Source organism: Cavia porcellus, unplaced genomic scaffold (genome assembly GCF_034190915.1).
Source record: "Cavia porcellus strain 051 isolate PalLab524CR breed Dunkin Hartley unplaced genomic scaffold, mCavPor4.1 scaffold_6, whole genome shotgun sequence".
In the NCBI taxonomy this organism is placed as follows: domain Eukaryota; kingdom Metazoa; phylum Chordata; class Mammalia; order Rodentia; family Caviidae; genus Cavia; species Cavia porcellus.
The window spans coordinates 23413025-23432458 of NW_026947489.1; the positions used below are offsets into that span (position 1 = coordinate 23413025).

The 19434-nt window shown below is 50.0% G+C and overlaps 1 protein-coding gene across 3 annotated transcripts in view; it reads right to left on the minus strand.

The window, feature by feature from the left end:
- Positions 1 to 18989, minus strand: part of Homer2 (homer scaffold protein 2) — a 91974-nt gene extending 72985 nt beyond the window's left edge. The window contains exon 1 of one of the 3 annotated variants that reach the window (XM_005006258.4): positions 18840 to 18989. Coding sequence is in view for 1 of the 3 variants with exons in the window: in XM_063250097.1 (XP_063106167.1) it covers positions 18530 to 18534 (5 nt within the window). In the remaining 2 variants the exon portion in view is untranslated. Of the gene's footprint in view, positions 1 to 18529; positions 18686 to 18839 lie in introns of those variants that run through there. The other 2 variants (XM_003475476.5, XM_063250097.1) reach the window with 2 other exon arrangements.
- Between the last annotated feature and the right edge of the window lie 445 nt (positions 18990 to 19434).

Consider the following 19434-nt stretch of genomic DNA (forward strand, 5'->3'; position numbering starts at 1 on the left):
TCCCCATACTTGGTGAATGAATTATAATTAGTCATTTTTTTTTAATTTCTTGATTCCCATTTTCCCTTCCACACTGGAAGGTCCACATGAACAGGGGCTGAATCTGTCTTAGTCGCCCCAGAAGATACTCTGTAAAAATTAATTGAATGAATGGACAAAGGAGCAGAGTTAGGATGTAAGAAGTGTACTGCTGGACTAAGCCCCCTTTTGCAAGGATAACCTACACCTGGGCTGCTTGTGTGCCGCTCTGTCCACTGGCTGCCACTCTCACACAGGTGACCTAAATAAAGCTATTGATTCTGATAAGCCCAAGCTCAAAGCATCAGAGGCCCTCAGAACATCAGAGGCTTGAGCACATACAATGGTTTTTGCCTTCACCAAGCAAACATCTTTGCCAACGATTGGGGAAACTAATTTTACCTCTTACCAAGGCTAGTTCCACAGGCTACCTGACAATTTTAATCCTAAAAACAGAATACCTAGGAAACGCCAACAATGATCTTTTTCCAGCAATGAACACTTCCCAAGATCCTATCTGAACTTCAGATCATAATTTCAGTGTGTGACTTTCTTACCAGGCTGCATTCTTGAGTGTCTAGGGTTACTTTAGCCTTCAGTGGACAGAACACTTGCTCTCAGAGAAAGGGCATGTAAATAAACCAATTGATTTTTTTTAAACAGGCTCAAAGAGAATCAAATTTCACTACTTCAGAATCAGTCTGACCTCTGGCCTAGCCTGGCTTGAAACCTGTAACTTTTATGAAGATAAAGGGCTGTTTGATTGGGAAACCGATCCAGTAAGCCACATCACTAAAAGTACCTTTCTGCTCAAAGTTCACAACAAAGCAAATAAAAAGAGAGGAAAACCAAAGGGCTCTTAAGGGGCTGGAGATTTAGCTCAGTGGTGCGGCACCTGCCTGGCAAGCCTAGCCTGAGGTCCTGGGTTCAATTCCTAGCACCTACTCCCAAAAGGGCTCTTATGCATCTCTGGGACAAAGAATGTTCCTAAAGTGTGAACCCTAATGAGTACGGGAAAGATTCTGATTCACAGCTGAAAGGAAGTGAGCCATGTGACCTCTGGAGAGCTTACAGCCATGCTCTGAGGCAAATTAGTAACGACCCATCTGTCAGACGGAGATCCAGCCCAACAGGTTTACTTGAGACTGAGATTCCTACTGTTTAATCTGAACAATATCTTAATAAATGTGATCCAAATTGCAGAATTAAGTCATTCTGAGAATCTTTACTGAAATCTGGGGCAAAGGTCCAGGAGAAACTGAAGATGGCTTGTGAAAGGAAAGGTAATGGAATGGCTCAGGAGGTTCTGGACAAAAGAAGAGGACAGTTTGGTCACAACATTAAAGTCCTATTTCAAGCGTCTGCCCTTTCACAGGTGCACAAACAACTTCTTTGAGGTACAGCTCTGCTTTTTCTTTTTTACCTCAAGTTATTTTTTTTAAATAAAGGTTTTCTCATGTAATTGTAAAAGTTCTTTTTAAAAAATAAGCCTTACATTGACTTGCCTTAGAACTAAACAACAAATGCATGTACCAGCTCCATTCTGTGTCCTGGTTGTGCAACCTTAAACCAAGTAACTTGCCCTTTTTGAGCTCCAGTTTCCTCATCTATAAAATGTGAAGCATAAAGTAACACATATAGATAAATCAATAAATATTAGTTCCTTTACCCTGGCAGAACTCACTCTTCCACAGAAACCGAATGACGTCTAGTGTGACCCTATTTCCATGCAGTATCCCGTCTGGTGACCTCCCGGACAAAGATCTTGTACAATCACAGAATGGGCAGCCAGCCAGGAAATAATGTGCTGATTCTAAAACGCCACTACTGCGCCACAGACCCCTGCGTCAGAAGTTAAAGTAGCTTTCTCCTTCCCCACATAGATTCTTGAGAAATTTCCATGAGTACATAGAGAATCCAATGCCAACATCCCAGTGGGGACAGAAGACAGACATCTGGTCTGAAGACACAGTCATTGCAAATGTGAGAGTCGAATGGCAAACAAGGGCAGAAAGAACCAACTGAGAGTTCCCAGCACTGATACACACAGCCTCTCACGGAAAAGCCTCACGTCATATCACATCACCTCGTCCTCTTTTGTGACATTTCCACTGGTTGTGCCCATTTTACCAAATGTTTGAAAGTCACACATTTGAAGCCGCACCAGTTTTTGCTGTGAAACAGCCTCTTTGGGCCGCCTGACTTTGTTTTTGAGAGAGAGGCCCCAAGGGGCTGCAGTGTGACCAGACCTGGGTGATGCCGCCAAATTCAGCACACACCACTCAATTATTTAGGGCCTGAGGTATTGTTTCCATCGAGGAGCAAAGCTTTCAGAACATTTAAAATTCATGGGAGAAGGTAGCAAGTAGTATGGCTTACTTGAAGCAAGTTATATGGCTTTCGATCAGGCTGCAGGATCCCAATTCCTGTTTTCCAGAATATCTCCCACCTGTGGTAAGGCAACACTGCTTTAAAAGCAAACAAATGCTGAGGGAGGAGGGGAGTGTGAGTGTGTGTGTGTGTGTGTGTGTAAGTGGAGGGAAGAGAGAGCACTGACAAAAAAGGACTAAGCAACAGTTTGGTCCCATAGGAATCGCCTTTAAATTTAGCAGATCATATTCTGTGGTGCCAAAGTAAGATCAAAGGCCCAGCTATTCCTGGGGACACACTGGGTACAGGGTGCACGGGGTCTTCTCTAAGGGATAAAGCTGTGCTCACCCCAGGCTGGAGAGAGGCAATTTCAGACCAACTCACTGGGTACTGTGAAAGAGAGCCTACACCAGAGACCATCGGGCAGGCATGGAGGTCCGTGAAGCTGGCTCACACCTGAGTAACAGCTACCACACCCAAGGCAAAACCACAAGGAATGTGAGGCCCACACCGCGGAGGAGCAGACTGAGGCCCCAAGGCAAGCCAAGGGCCCCTCACTTCCTAGGGTATTGACAAGCTGCCCCCAGAAGGCAAAGGCAGGCAACCAGGGGCCACTGCAGCCTGAGCTCACACCTGCGGGGCTCCATCACTCCCAGCTCAGTCCTCACAACAGTCTCCCCAAGGACAAGGGCAACCTGGAAACCCAAAGCTGTTTACTCCTCAGAATGAGAAGCGTGGGACATAATTTTTGCTGCAGCTCAGGCCATGTCCTTCTGCTACCTGCCCTGTGCATGCCCTACCTGTGACAGGTCCTCCCAGGCTCCCTGCTGCCCACACAAGACCAAACCCAGGATCCCTACCCATGACCAGAATCCTCACCCCACATGGAAGCCGGTCATCCACCGAGATGGCTTTTTTCCCCTACCCTCACCCCTGACCCGAGTTCTCCTTTCTCCGGGCTATGAATACCCAAGTCCTTTAGTTATCTCTTTTTGGGTTGGGGACCCCTTGAAAATCTATTATCAACTAAGAACACATTCCCTAGAAAAGCCTTTACACATGAAGTGTGATCAAAACACACAGTGACAGTGCAGTCGTGAGTTCGATCCTGGTACCGATTAAAAAAAAAACCACAGTGACTATTGTTTTTTAACTTACTACAGTAAAAGGTGCATTGCCACTAATCCCTCCCCTTGAACACACTTGCTCTATTCCTCTTGCCACTTTCTGAAGCAGACCTGGAAGCCCTCTTTCGTGAGCATCTTTAATTGAGCTATCACAGCGGTCTTGATGTTCTGAAATGGTTCCAAATGTTCGCCTTTCATCATCATTTTGAATTTGGGAAAGAGCAAGAAGTCACCTGGTACCATATCCAGTGAATAAAATGGAAAAGGACACACCAAGATGTTTTTACAAAACATTATTCTTTGTTGGTATCACTCATCAAAATTAAAGATGGTTGGTATAAATTAGCAATACCATTTGTGACTAAATGGATCATAAATGCTCACTGACTAATGCCCACTTTAAAGTGACAGACTTAATATGACTTTATCATTTAACTTAAAAGAGCCTGCCTTTCCCTGGATGGCCTTGGCAGTAGCATTCACCGTATTTTTTATCACACCTACTAAAGACTTTGTGAAAGAGAATTCCCAGGATGGCTTCAAAAAGTGGCAAGAACAATGGGATAAAATGTGTTCCTCAAAGCAAAGGGGACTATTTAAGGGGCTTCAAAATGGCGAGCGTCTTTTACTGTAAAACTTTTAACATCTAAACATTTACCAAATATTTCAAGCACATGCTGTATCTACAGTTCTTCATGGAGGTGGTCCCATTTTAACCATCCCTGCTGGCCTTCCTTCCAGGGTGCACGAGTGTCCAGAAAGACCCCTGTCGCTCTGCCTCTCCTCCAGAGTCCTTCCCCACATGGACATCTGGAGGACCCAGGGGCGGCACAGCCACCGCCTCCTTCCTCACAGCATGTTCAGACTGTCCTCAAAGTCCCGCTCAGTGTTGGGACAACTGCATCACCAGGCTGCCTCAAGGGATCTCGCCGTTACTTGAGAGGCCAAACCCTTCCCATGTGAAAGAAGGCCCCGTTCCCACACCTGAGCATGAACATGGGCCATCCCTTTTCAACGGGGAGAACTGAGGGCCTCTAGTCACCCAGCACCCCTCAGGGCCCCACTGCCGCACATTCCCAAATCTGAGCCTGGCTTCCCCTCCTCTATTCTACCCAATCTTGTGGTCACTGGGAATCCTTCAGGAACCAGGAGGCATCAGCCCCGCTGGCCAGCACATTCCCTTCAGCCCTGCACGTGGTTCCTTACTTGAGGACAGCCCACCCCACCTCCACAAAGCTGTCTCATCCCTCTTACCCATCCCCCACCAGAGCAGGAGGGAAGGACTGGTGTCCTCGTGGCTCCCGCGTGCCTTCAGAAGCCAGAGGGTACAGGGCACCTGCCACCAACGTCACTTCCAGCTGCTGCCAGGGTGAGGCATCTTCTTCTGCCTAACTCCTGTCACTGTCACCATGCTTATAAATGGCCCAGCACCCTGAACTCTGCTCCCTGGCCTGCTCCATGTCCATGTATTCATCACACACCCCTTGGTGACTCCACAGCCACAAGATGGATCTGTGGTCACCTGGAAAGGTGACTGGCCCATCGCCCTCCTGCCCACAGGGCCCATCTGCAGGCTCCTTTGGCCAACGCCACCTCACAGAGCCTCTGGTCCACTTCCAGGGTACTCACCCCTCTCGCTGGCCCCCACTTAGCCTCACATTCTTGCTGGGTGACTGGGTGGCCAGTCACCATGACCACTCCCAGGAGAAAGTGCTGCTCCCTGGCCTGGCGAAACTCCGGCTGATGCATCGGGCCACCTGCCTTCTTCAGGCCCACACCCAAGCCGCTGGGCAGCTTCACAAAGCAGAGGGGATGCGTTTCGCTTCAAATTCATGTTCTCTGACCTCAAACTGTCACTCTTCAGTGCCCCCAGGCCTGCGCTCCTCTGGTAGGGTTGCCACCCACTCACAGACAACAGCTCCCTCATCCCCTCCAGCTCCCCACGCCCTGTCCTCCAGCCCTGCGCTCACCGAGGACCCAGCCCCACGCTGCGCAGAGAAGAAACCAGGCTCACGGCACCACCACACCCAGGTTGCCCACGCCACCCCACCCAGGCCTCCCTTCCAGGAAGGGGGTGCCTCCCTCTCCCCTGCCAAGGGAGCACAGGCCTTCCCTGGTGCCCTGGACCCCAAACTTCTCATTTTCTCCAGGGCTTGGCTCCTCTGTCCTCCTCCTCTCTGGCTGCATCCCACAAGCATCCTCACGCACTACAGTTTCTCTCCCTTGGTCTACAGCCCTGTGCTACTGGACTATTGCTCTGCTCCCTCAACGGTCACCTCTGAAAGAGCAGGAACACATCTCCAACCAGCTCTGCTCCATATCCTCCAGCTACCTTCTAACCCCCCTCCTGGCCCACCCGACATCAACTCACTCAGATCAGGGCCACCCAGCTCCAGGCCACCTCCAGAAGTGCCCAACACTGGTTCCCAGATGCTTCTCTGGGAGCCACTCATCCACTGGCCACCACTCTAATTAACTTCCCTCATGAGCCGCCCCTCTGCCTCTCCAGTCCCCTAAAGCACAAGTGCTCTGCTGCCTGCCTCTCCTGCTGTGCTCTTGCCTGGCTTCTCCTGTCTGACCTCTCTGCTGAGCCCCAGGTTCCTGTGACTCACTGCTTCCTCCCCAGCACAATCTCAGAGTCATATCCAATTTGGCTCCCTCATGCCCTGCTAACCTGCTCCTCCTCCACGTTTCCCCCAGCTACCATCAGCATAAGCCAAATCCAAAAGCTGTCCCGTTCCCTCCCTCTCCCTCATAAGTTACCCATCTCAAAGTCCTGACCAACTGCATGTGGCACCTGTTCCCTCCCCACCCTCTGAGCCCTTCTAGGCTTCAGCCAGCAGCCACTCGGACCCAGAGCACTTGGCTGGTCTCTGCATCTGCGCTTGTCCACCCTCCATGCTGTGGCCCTGTGGAACTCCGTAAGGGTCATGTGGCAGCCTCCAGTCTTACTCAGTCGCAGTGCACCCCAAATAAAATCTGTGGTCCCTGTCCCAATCTCCAAGGTCCTGCCCAGTTTCCTCCCTGCCTTTTTCTCCAGCCACAGCCTGTGCTCCCCCGCTTGCCGTCAGCAGCCGTGCTGGTCTGATCTCAGTCCCCCTAACACTGGGCAGTTTTTTCCATCCTAGGTCTTCATACTCAAACACTCAGCTCCCTTCTTCCACCTGAGCTGGCAGCTTACGAGTCAGCTCTCCAGAGCAGCATCTCAGCCACACTCTAAATTGGGCTCAGCCTGCTCCTCTCTCAGCACTGAGCACACCTGCCAGTGATTTTATAGTGGAAACAACTTAAAGGTTGATTCGGGTGAGGCAAGGAGGGCACAAGGGCAGGTGGATTCTGTCTTCCTCACTAGTGTAAATTCCACAGGGAGGTGCAACTGCCATGTCTGTTTTACTCACTATTGATTACACACTGACAGTATTAATGATACAGCATATTAAAATAAACTAAAATTTTAATTTCACTTGTTTCTTTTCACATTTTTGAATGTGAATATCAGAAAATGTAAAATTATGTATGTGCTGCCATATTTGAGAGTCACAGATTATGATACTTTGTGGATGTAACTTCACATTATAACTAAATGTTTTATATGGGCTGGGTGTGGTGGCCCACACCTATAATTCTAGCACTCTGGGAGGCTGAAGCAGAAAGGCTTGCAGGTTTGAGCCCAACCTTAGCAATTTAGTGACTTAGTAAGACTTCATCTCAAAATAAAAAAATGTTTTTCATATTCTATGTGATGAATAATACAGGGGGCATGGATCAAGTATTTAGGGGTACACCTAGGACAGGGAGATCAGGCTAGTTACAGCATGCTAGGAATGCCACACTAATGAAGATGAAGTCATGAATCATAGCTACTTAGCAGGCCGCTCGCAAATGACTTATGTGAAGTGCTCATCATGGCTGCAGATTTGAAGGCCAGCACTGGGATGACAGAGGATGTGTTTCAACGAGGTCCCACAGCAGTATCCTGCCGCCCCTTCCAACTCCAGTGAATTCCCAGGCCACTGTGAATGACACACAGACTGTGTAAGACTCAGCACATCGTCTGCAACTTTTCCTTTCACAAATGTAGAGAACAGACTCACTGGGAGATACAAGGCTTTGCTGGGGTTTGGTTTCTCCCAGCCTGTCGACTTTGGGGTGCATGGGACATATGCTAAGTCATGAGGTGTGGGGGGAGGGCTGACACACACAAGCTGCCCCCTCCAGGGCAGCGCATTAATGTGCATACCCTCCAAGAGATTACCCGCTCCCGTGGAGCAGGGAAATCCACTTCTCAGAGAGGTTCATAAACTCGCAGATCTCATTACTCGGAGAGGTCGGGCTGGCAAGAATTTTAATGCATTTTTAAGAAAAACTCTGGAAGAATTATTAACAACCAAACAATGACTGGCTACTGGGAGATGCAAGGTCAGAGAGGTGACCAGTTGGGAGGGAGCAGACTCCTCACTGTCCCTTGGCTGTGGGTGGCAATGCGCTCAGGCTCAGGGTCTGATCCCAAGGGCTCCTCCTGCGCCCCCCACCCAGTCTGGGTCTGGGGCTGTGTGCTTCACTGCCAATCCCCATTGTCTGGGCCACTGACCAGCCACCTAGCTGGAACTCCCTTTACAAACACACGTTCTTGATTCCTCTGGTGGCCCCTCAACACCATTCCTAAATCTGTGATGGCCTCCGCTAACTCCCTGTCCCAACCCCTACAAGCAGCTGCGTCAGTCCATTTCCTTTCTGTGCCCTGGGCTCTCAGATCAACTTTCTAGCTCCCACTGCGAGGGTGAAGTCGGCCAACCTCACTCCCTCATTCCCTTTCCCACGTTAGCCTCGAATGCCTCTGCATCTTGCCTGGTGTGAGGACCACATCCTGCGCTCTCCTGCAGGGTCGCCCTTCTCTGCAGCCTGAGCTAGGAGCTCCCTGTCTCTCCTCGTTCCCTAATAGCTGCAGTTTCCTTGGTTCTTTGCCCTCAGCTTCCAGCATGCTAACTTACAAAACAGAACCACACTTCCTCCGCCCTGACTCCCTTTCTCGATCACCTTCAACTCCAGCCGGACTTCTCCCTCCCTCCCCACTCTCCCTCCCTACACGGATGTTGCCTGCGGATCTGTCTGTGCGTCCCCTCTTGGCTGAGGCTGCTCTCCACAATCACAGGTGCCCTCACACCCTGTCTCCAGCCCCACTCTCCTCCAGGCCTTCCCAGGCCTTGCTAAGGACGCCTGCTTTGCAGCCCCGGCCCACGGCTTCTACACCTTTCTCCTCCAGCCTCCTCTGAATGTCATCGCCCCCCTGCCCCATGACTAGTTGAGGTTTCTTCCTTTCAACCTTGGCCCTTGGCAGAGTTCTACTTTATCTACTTCTCCACTTCCTCTCTCCTTGAATGGCCAAATCCATCTTAGAGGTGAAGGCTCCCACACAGCACCCCAATTCTATCCCAGCTGCTGTGTGCTACAGTGCCAGAGCCATGAACAGCCACCACACTGTCTCTGCCCAAAACTAAACTCTCATCATTTCCTCCCAAAGAAAAGTAACTCCTTGTGTCCCCACCTCGGTCACTGTCACCACTACTGGGCAGTCAAGAACACCTACACTGCTGACAACTAAGCCCATCCCTTTCCCAGAGGCTCCAGAAAGTACATCCTAGAAACACAGATTTTATTCTCTAATAGGCTGAAGCTGGATCCCCAACTCTGTCACTCCCTGGATAAGAGCTTGGACATTTATTGAATCTTTCCCATCCAGGTCTCCAACTATGAAAGTGGGGATCACTATGGGAATCAAAAGAGGTATGAGTTCAGTGAGCACTCTGCACAGTGACACAGCCTACTAGGTTCTCGTTAAATGACAGCTTGCTTGGTGTCCAATATTGGAAGGACACTCAGGCTTCCTACTTTCCTCCCTCACATACATCTTTTTCTTTTATTGTATTATGTGTATTTCTGGAGGGTGCTGCAGATCCATTACAGAACTGGGCAAGCCTTGCATTATATAATCGGTGTCACAGCTGCTTCTTCCTCTCCATCCCTTCTGCTCTCAACATTTCTTGCCTAGATGGTGACCATTCCTATGAGATCTCTTCCTTCCAAATTCACTCATTCATATGTCCCACCACCACCACCTTTCAGTACTGGGGATTGAACCCAGGGCCTTCATATCTAGCTAGAGACCCAGCCCTTCCTTAATTGCCTACAGACCAAAGCCCACCCTACAGCATGTTTCTGCCTCCTACCTGATGTCATCTCTTCCCCTCCAAGCCCAGTCTATATCAGAGCCCACATCGGGCCTCATTCCCTGATGCAGACTGACCACTGTGCCTTATCTAACCCTTATGACAACCCCATGATGTTGGTCCCACTATTATTCCCATGTCACAGGTGAGCAACTGAAGCTCAAAGATCATATGTCCTCTAGTGCGTGGCCAAGCAAAGACAGAGTCCCAAGGTCCCTCCTCTGGCGCTCCAGACTTCAGTGCTTTCCAAGGAAGCATTCTCCACTCTAATGCCCTGCTACCCCATTTTGTCTGCCTGGGCAACTCTTATTTATCCTTCAAGACTCAGTTTTAAGGTCACCTTCTTCAGAAAGCCTTCCTGAACACCTTGCAGGGTTAAACACTTCATCCCTGCTCATATTTCAACAACAGAATCCATTGTCCTAATTACCTGCTCACTATCCATCTCCCTCGGGGAAGACAAGGGACATTGTTCTATCAACAAACATCTTCCTGGTGGTAGACCCAAACACCTTTTCTGGTGTTCAACATCCAGGTGATGATCCTTGGTCAAAAGGTCAAGAAAGGAGGCAAGCTGATGAGGAGATAGAGAGTGATCAGAGGTGAATTCAGATCCACCTGAGTAAGGGGCTGCAGAGACATGAAACCCTGAAGCCTACTGAACCCTGCACATGCCCATGGTACCATATGCTTCCATGTTGAAATACTGAGTAATATTTGTCTGATATATACCTCCTTCCTCCACTAGTCAAAGACATTTATCATGTTGTTTCCAGCATCGATAACAGTGACATGATTGGCAGATGGTTACTACTGCTTGGATGAATTAATATACTAATGATCAAATAAAGGGTTCTCCCATCAGCAACATAAATCTGGAGTCCATCACTCACAGCAGGAAACATTTCCTTTTGTCTATTCTTGCACCTGTTCCTGGATTCAGCACCTGACAGGCTCATTTTCTCACTGGTATACATAGTTTAGCTCTCCTGACCCTCCAGGTCCTCTGACTGGTGACATTCCACCTGCACCACCAAAGGGTTAGTGACATAAAACCAACACTTCAGAGGACAAACTTCACGTGGTCTAGGTCACCATGACAGGGAGCCAACTCTGGCACTGCCTGGGACCAGGAGCAGGGTGACTAGGCAGTCTCAGAGGTGACTGCATAAAACAGCTGAGGACTCAAGGAGTACCAGAGGGGACAACCAGGGAGGGTACTGGAAGGTACCCAAGAGCTATCTGCCAATCTTCCCAAGCAGAAATGATGATGACAAAATAATAAACTTGGCCACCGCCTGCCGAGTCTGAGTAATGTCAGGTATTTCACTAAAGCTTTGCACACATTTTCTACTTAATTACATCAGTCATTTCACAAAGGAAGACGGTAATGCTGTCTTTACAGTAAAGCGGTTGCGCGTTTAGCTCAGTGGTACAGCACTTGTCTAGTACACATGAAGTCTCGGGTGCCATTCCTAGCACCACAAAAATACAGCGAAGCTTCTTAAAGAAAGAAAGTGATTTATTCAAGCTCGTAAGGCCAGCAAAGGTGGTCTGAGGTTTATCCTGTTTGCATTTAACCATCTCTCTCACGAGCTAGCGGTGGTCCTCCATAACGATGAACTCACCACTGAGAGAAACAGCCGGACCCATCCTCAGTACACCTGGAGGAGTCAGTTCTTCCTCCCGCCAGCCTCCACGACACCTCCACCAGGAGCTTCTTTTCCCACCCTGGGAACATCCGGGAGCAGCTTTCGGTCCTCTTCCCTGTAAGGTCCTCCCCTGTGAGCCCCTCCTCCGGAAAAACAGAAGCCAAAGCAACTCTCCTTTTCTCCATTTATCTAAACAACTCCAATTAAAAGCTCTCCCAATTAAAGATCCCAAAGGGTGCCAACGCACAGCCAGCAGGGTATGCACTCTTCCTTACTAATTAGGTCCCTGTGGACAGCCTCACCCTACAGCCCACAGACAGGCTAAGGATATCAAAGGGCAGCCTGGGCTCTGCCAGGCCTCAAGGTAACCTAGACAGAGACTTCTCCAGGCAGGGCTAGAGCTCTGCACGGCTGAAGGCCAGGTGCATGTGGCCCTGCTTTGGCCAGGAGGTGCCTAGATACCGCGGGGTTTTTAATGCCTGCTCTCAGACTGACTCCCTGGGCCATGGGGAAAGCCAAGTCCCATCCCTCTCTGCTCAGAGGTTGAGCCAATGGTGCCTAATTCCTCAGGGGAATAAGACTATCAACCAGGTTTGCGAATAAAAACGGTTTTTTAAATCTCACTAGTCTTTGACAAATGTCTAAATGTGTTCCCCACAAGCATATTTTTATTCTAACACGCTAATTTGAAATATAATTTGAATAATTTCTCTCAGAATGATACCATATGACTAACAGCACCTCGGTGGCAGAACTACTGGAGACTTCATCGGCATTCGGAGAGGCTTCCGCGCGGCTGCTCTTCCCACACAGCACACAGCCCGCTAGGAGACGGGCTCACGGTGCCAGCTCTCACCTCCAAACCTATAAATACGACTGGGGCAGCCTGCATGGGCAGCGCCTGGGAAATACACACAACAAGCGGTGCGTCAGAGACCAGGCGTCAAAACCGACTCAGACCAGAAGCAGAATGCATCCTTTTGTTCAATTTAGTTGACACCGCAACAAGGCAAAATGTAACTTTCAAAAATCTGTAAGGTCAGGACGCAGTACCCCAGAGACTTCTCAGACTCTGAAAGACCCCCTTTCTGTACTGTAAACATGCTATGCGATGCTGCTTACTTCACTTCTGGCAAAGGTAAAGGAAGGCTCTCTTGTAACATGAGAGTCTCTGTCCATTACCCTGTGCACCAAAGGGGAATCATTTTCAAAAGGTTTCGGGTGTCTATGAAGCTGGGGTGACACTTTACCCAGAGTTTACTGTTTTGTAAAATCAAACAAACAACAACAACAAACCTTACAACTGAAACAAGGAATATACCGTTCTTCCCACATATATGTCCCTACAGTCCTCTCACCCAGGGGTTCTCTTTGAAGGAGCAGGTGTTATCCAAAGCAAGAGAACCCCTGAGGCACAGGGGCGTCTTCCAGGTGGGGCCTGGATGCTCAGCCTGCAAAGAACCTTCTCATCTGAGCCCTGAAGCTGAATTACTCTGCCCTGATATTTCCAAACAAGGAGAATCCATTCGAGCAGCTGGGTCTCAGTCCACCAACACTCTTAGCAACAACTACGAATCCTTGATGTTCTCACCGAGATTCACTAAGGAGCTGTGACTCACCCAAAATTACACAGGCCCTGAAATGTTAATTGCCATCCTGGTCTCTACCATTCCTCTTCTTCAGCAATTCACTTACAATAAAGCAAACAACCGCTTTAAAGAATTAGCAAAATATTTTTTTTTAAAAATACCTTGCCTATTCAAGAAAAGGTTTAAAGAGATTTACAAAAATGTAAAAAATATTAGCAAAATGTTAAGAAAAAAGTAGATGTTTTAAACAATGATGTATTTTTACTGGAGTAGAAGGCTGTCCACTCAAGATATTTTAGGGTGAAAAAATCAGGCTACAGAAGAGATGTATAAGACAATTCCATTTTGTTAAAAATATGTTTCCTCTATGTAGATATACATTTAGACACACACAGTCATATTCACAGAGAAAAGTCTGCCAAGATAAACATCCAGGTGCTGGCTGAGGTTATCCCTTAGATGCAGGATGACAAGTAATTTTCACTTCCTTCTGTATGCTGTTATTTTTTAGTACATATGCAGAATGTTTTTGGAATTAGAAAAAAGCAAAGCTATTTTCATTTTGTTTAAAAAAGAAAAGGACCACAAAACTGGAAATAAAAGCAATGAGCGAGTTCTGATAAATGTGTTAAGGCTGGTCAGACATTTGACTCCAAGCTCCAGCATTTGACTCAGCAGGTATAGACAGAAAAAAAATCTAATAATTTACACAAATCACAGAGTCCTTTAGAAAATCCTAACAATGCTGGAGGCCAGGAGTTTCAGAATGGTTTCCAACAAAAATGACATTTCCAAAGTAAAAGTCAACCCAAAGAAACGGCCTGGCCCTGTCACTTCTCAATCTTCTGACATCTATTTTCCCTCGTACCCACTGTGCTCCTGCTGCAATGGGCTCCTCACTGTTCCCTACCATGCCAGGTGTGCTCCAGCCTCAGGGCCTTTGCACTTGCTATTAACACTGCTAAGCACACACTGCATTGACACACCTATGTGATCACTCTTCTTCCTTCAGCTCTTTAACACCTCTTTCTCAATCAGCTTTTTAAAATCTACCTCACCATTTTCTAGCCCACTTCCTCATCCTTTATTTTCTAATAAACTGTGGTTAATAAACAAAACAAGCCAAAGTGTGTATGCATTTGTGCCTATTCAGTTTATTTTGTAATACATGGTTGTTTAGTGCTTACTCCTGAATTCTGTGTATTCTTCCAACAAAGATACTAACAGAGATGGTCGCCTAAATGAATGAGAGTGACCTGAAATGCCAACAGCCCTTCAGTACCTCCCCACAGTGTTCTGGAGCATCTTTCCTAAATTCCCCAAACAGCCACCTCATTACCAACACTTACACCCTACGACTGTAACACTCTGCTTAGACTCACAGCCTTTAAACATAAAGCTGGAATGGGGAATATGGTTTATCTTCCTTTCAACGTATAAAGGCCACAGAGGCAGGAACTAACCAGCGTTCTTCACCTGCTTCTCAGCCGCACACCAGCTGCCTCACAGACTGGGGATTACTGGGTCTTAGTTAGCAAAGCTTAAAAAGCCAACAGGACCAAATGAAAGCAAGCTCACCTCAGTATATCTGAGAGAAGCCTAAAGAACAGCCACCGTTTGGTGTGATTCAGGAGGAACAGAAAGCTAAAGAAGGAAGGATCTTCAAAAGAAAGTTAATCAGTATAGATTACTCACTGAAAGGCAGCCCAAGGTGTTAGATAACCAGGATTGTGGCAGTCATACATTGCAAGATAATCTTAGCTGAACAGAAAAAAAACGTAAAATGAAGCCAAGCAGTAAGTAATAGAGTAGATCCTGTTTGTAAACACTGACAAAATCAGCTGAAAGTCACAACAGCAGACAAGCTGGCTTTTCTGCTGGCCTTTTACAGGGAGATAAAAAGATAATTTACAGCCCCAATACTTGGGCGGCAGCAGGCAGTGTGAAAATGAACCCACTTCACAATAAAGAGTGAAATGGCTTGCTAGCATTAAAAGAACACCACATTCAAATGTGATCCCTTTCTCTCTTGGCCCTTACAACTCTCAATTAAGCACATTTATAGAAAAGGTAATCTAAAAATCATCACAACTCCCAGGCTAGCTTCCAGTACTAACTCAATCAAAAATATTTCTTGAGGGCCTGGTAGGAGCCAGATACTGCATTAGGCATTAGGACAAAATGGTGGAAAAGATAACGCCCTATCCTGGTGAGGTTATATGAAGGCGGCCACATTATCAACAAGTAAACAAAGCCCAAGTGATTACAGGTGTGCTGGGCAGACACTGGAGGGGACAAAAGTGGGGCTGCACGAGAGCCATAGCAAGGAGAGTTTCCTCGAGGCACGGCTGGAAGGCCGGGGTGCTGACCTGGATGCCAACAGCTGCAGAAGGAGGAAAAGGTGTTTGCAGGGTGAGTCTCCCAGGCAGACAAAACAGCAGTTCACGGGCCCCCAGGTAAGGCAAGAAAAGGCAAGGAGCTCAGGAATGGGCAGAAGACAGAAAGGGCCAGGAGGGCAGCCAGGAAAGCCGCGACAGCGCAGGGGCCAGTCATTTGAAGAGGAGAGCGGCATGATCTGATCTGCAATTGGGAAGGCCACCCTCTCTGGCTCCTGTGTGTGGAACAGCCTGGGAGCAATCCAGAGGAGAAAGGGAGGGTGCCCAGGAAGGAGGACCAAGGCCAGGAGCAGAGTGGGTTGCTGGTGAGCACGCTCCACGACATCCCAGAAGTAGAACCCAGGGAACCAAAGGAAAGCCCGGATGGCAGAAGCAGGTAAAAGCATCAAGAATGACTCAGCAATGAGTGCTTGGTGGGGCCACTGGCTGGGATGAGGCGACAGAGAAGGCAGAAGTGCCAGGAACACCAGAGCAGGAGCCCCTGAGGAAGGCGGATCTGAGATCAAATCATGAGAGTCACCTGCACACAAGCAGTGTCTCAGGGGGGCTAGCTTGGGGATGGGGTCACATTACCCAGGATGAGGGTGTGAACAGAGAAGGGGAGCCAGGTGCAGGCCCTAGGCAATCTCCCATGTGGAGTCAGACCAAAGAGCACGAGACCTGGCAGTTTCAGCACAACAGTATATGGTGGAGACAGACAAACAGCAACAGGAAGTGGACAGCATGGGCTTGGACACACATGTTGACATGCCTTGAAAGGAAGGGGAACGCAGAAGTCAAAGGAGGAAGAGAAGGGATGGAGGAGGGAGGGACAGGCTGAAACTGTACTATCCAATATGGCAGCCACTAGCCACCCGGGGCTATTAAACTTTAATGAAATTAAAAATTCAGGCCCTCAGTCACTGTAGCCACATTTCAAAGCACACGGTAGCCTCATGTGGCTTGTGATTGCTATCCTGGACTATAGAGATCTCGAACATTTCCAACACCACAGAAAGTTCTGCTGGACAATGCTGAACTGCAGCATACTCCTAGACTGATGGAAAAGGCCGAGGTAAGAAAGCAATTAGGAAGGGAAGATACCCTTTAAGAAGGCAAGGACTAGCCCTTTGGCACACAAGCAGGAAGAGGACGGTAATGACAGTTACACCACGGACGATGAAGATGTCCCTTGCTGTCCTGTCAATGGAAAGAGGCAAGGGATAGTGTGGACAGAGCTCTGAAAAGGGGAGGGAGCCTGCAAAACCCAGCGTGGGGAGCGACAGCACACAGTGGGGACCAGACACGTGACACACCCTTCATCAGAGAGACGGGGGAGTGAGTATCCCAAGGAGGGAGAAGCAAGCTCAGATGGTTTGGTTTTATCCCTAGATCCTGCTGGGTCTACAGAGCAGGGCTGTGCCAAAGCCGCCGGACCACAGCAAGGTTTGCTGTTGGCTGCCCTTTCCTGGTTCCCCTCCATCCCACACAACTTTCAGAAAGGCTGACACTGGTTCTATTTTTGGTTAAAATGGCTCCCTCCACTACTGTCTAAACTGCTTATCCAGCCCTTAGCTCATCTCAATTTACAACCCTGTTTGTACATTTACATAAATTGTAGAAATAGGTATGTTATGGCAGAGGTAGGTAGGACTTACAAACCAGCCCTTACTCACAAGCAATATACATATTTATCTGGTGATATCAGAATGACATGAAAGACAAGTTCGGTGTTTAAATCCCCCAACTCCTCCTCCTCTTTGCTTTCACATAATTATTTTCATTAAGCTTTATGAGTAAACATTTTCATTTCCACAAAACTATTTGATCTCAATCATAGTTTCAATATTTGCTTTTGATCACACAAGTGTGCTGGGGTGCAGGACAGGGAGTTAAAATTGCCAAATCCTTTTTATCTTCCACGTGAGACCTGCATTTGCTAACTCCTCCTTCCAGAACATTTTTTTTAAAGTATGAAACCCGAGAACCTCAAAGGTTCCAGCTGCTCAAAGATCAACTCTTTCATAGTTCACTGGGGTCTGCCTGAAATGTTACAGAAAAGCTGCCTGGAAGCTGGGAGCCTCTGGGAGAATCAACCCACGGTTGCTGGCAGGTGTGAAGTCTCAGGGAGGACACCAAGGACTAGCAAACTTCCTCACCTCTTTCTGTCCCTGCCACCAGTTCATGACTTCCCTGGCCTCTTCAGTCCCCTTGGATAAGGCTCCCTGGATAAAATGACTCTAGAAACTTAGCCCAGGTAAAGCATAGAGAAGCTGTCCCCACCAGGTCAATCGTGCCCCTTTCCACAACACCCTAGTCTGCCTTGTACCACCTGTCCCCGAGAGGATAGTGAGAGCTCTGCAATCAGCAAGCAAATGTCTCTGGGTCCTGCTGACTGGCTGAAGAAATCAGCACCAGAGGCCAGAGAGATTCAAGACCTCAGTTCACTCACCCATCCATTCATTCCATTCTGCCCTCGACCGCGCACTAAATGTCCCCCTTCTCCAAATGCTCATCAGCTAGCCATGCAATCTGGACGTCGTCACCAAACCTCTCTGTGCTTCAGTGTCGTCATCTGTCAAATGGGCGCAATAAGCATACCGCGAAAACACGGCAGGCCCCCCACACTGCTGCTCGCACCCCGGAGCAGATGCGTGGAGTTACAGTCTATGAGCACAGCGGCTCCTTGACTCACAGCGCCTACCTCTCGGATCATCACCCTGGTCTGTAAATTACTTTAGGGTATCAGAGACATTAGTCAGTATTTCAACTTCCCCTCCCGAGCATCCTCCGGGCCATCTGAGACCGGTGCCTCGGAGGTGCCCACGGACCTCGGCCGCCGTGCCTGCGCCGGAGGGGCACCGTGCTCTGGCATGTTCCCTTTCCAGGAAAACTTCGATTTCCATCCTGCCTGCAATCAATCCGGTCGCTGGGAACCACAACTGCTCTGCACGCTCACAGACGCAGGCCCGGAGTTGGCCGGGCGGGCCGGGCGCGGGCACCGCGGAGCGGCGGCGGCCAGCGGGCTCGCTCCCCGCTTCCCCGCTCCCCGCGCCCCGGCCGACCGCGAGGGGAGGGCGCCCTGCGGGGCGCGGGCGCGGGGCCGGGCGGCCCGGCTCCCCAGGCCGGCGGGGCCCGCCCGGCTCCGAGCCGGGGCGCGGGGACACTCACCCCATCTCCGGGCTGCTCCGGCGGCCGCTCCCACGGGGCCCTGGCGCTCGCTCTCCGCCCGCCCGCTCGGCAGCCGCTCCCCGCGCGGTGCATGCGGCGGCCGAGAGCGCCCGGCTCAGCCCCGGCGCCGCCGCTGCCTCCCGCGGGCCGGCGGGCGGGAGGACGGGAGGAGGGGGCTGGGCCGGCGGGCTGGGCGGGGTCCGCCCCGCCCCCACGCCGCGCTCCCCTCCCCCGCCCGCCGCCGGCGCCCCGTGCCCCGCGCGCCCCTCCCCCGCCCCTCCCCCGCCGCTCCCCGCCCCCCTCACATAACCTCGTGGCCCCCGGGCCTTGGCTGGCGGAGAGGCGGGGGGCGCGCGGCGTGGACGGCGTCCCCGCCCTGCCGCGCAGCCGCTGCTGTGCTTCCCCTGCGCCCCCTTCTCCTGGCCGACCCCAAACCCGGCCTTGGCGCGAGGTCGCCCAGAGCATCCCGCCGGCTGCACCCGTAGTACCACTGGCAGCTGTGGACACTTGGCGGCTGCCTTCAATTTATGGAGGCGGGAACCCAGACCAGGGAGGGAAGGGATTTGTCCAAGGTCACGCACCCAGATTATAGCTCGGGCCTCCAGAACTCGAGAGGACGCGGCCATACCCTTCTTTGCAGCCCAGCTTTGGCTTCCTGCTCACAGCCCCCTGGCTGAGAGGGCCTGGGGCAACCCCACTCCCCAAATTTTGTAAGCCGGCCTGGGGGGAGAATAATGACCCTGAAGGCAGGTGCTTGGGCTTCTCTCTGGGAAAAGTGGGGTGGGACCACACATGGAAGGTCACTGCTTCGCTCTATTCTCAGAGCCAGGAAACCTCGGATGGCAAAAGCAGAAATCAGAGAAGCGATTTCTTGGTGTCCTTTGCACATACAGACAAGAGCCAGC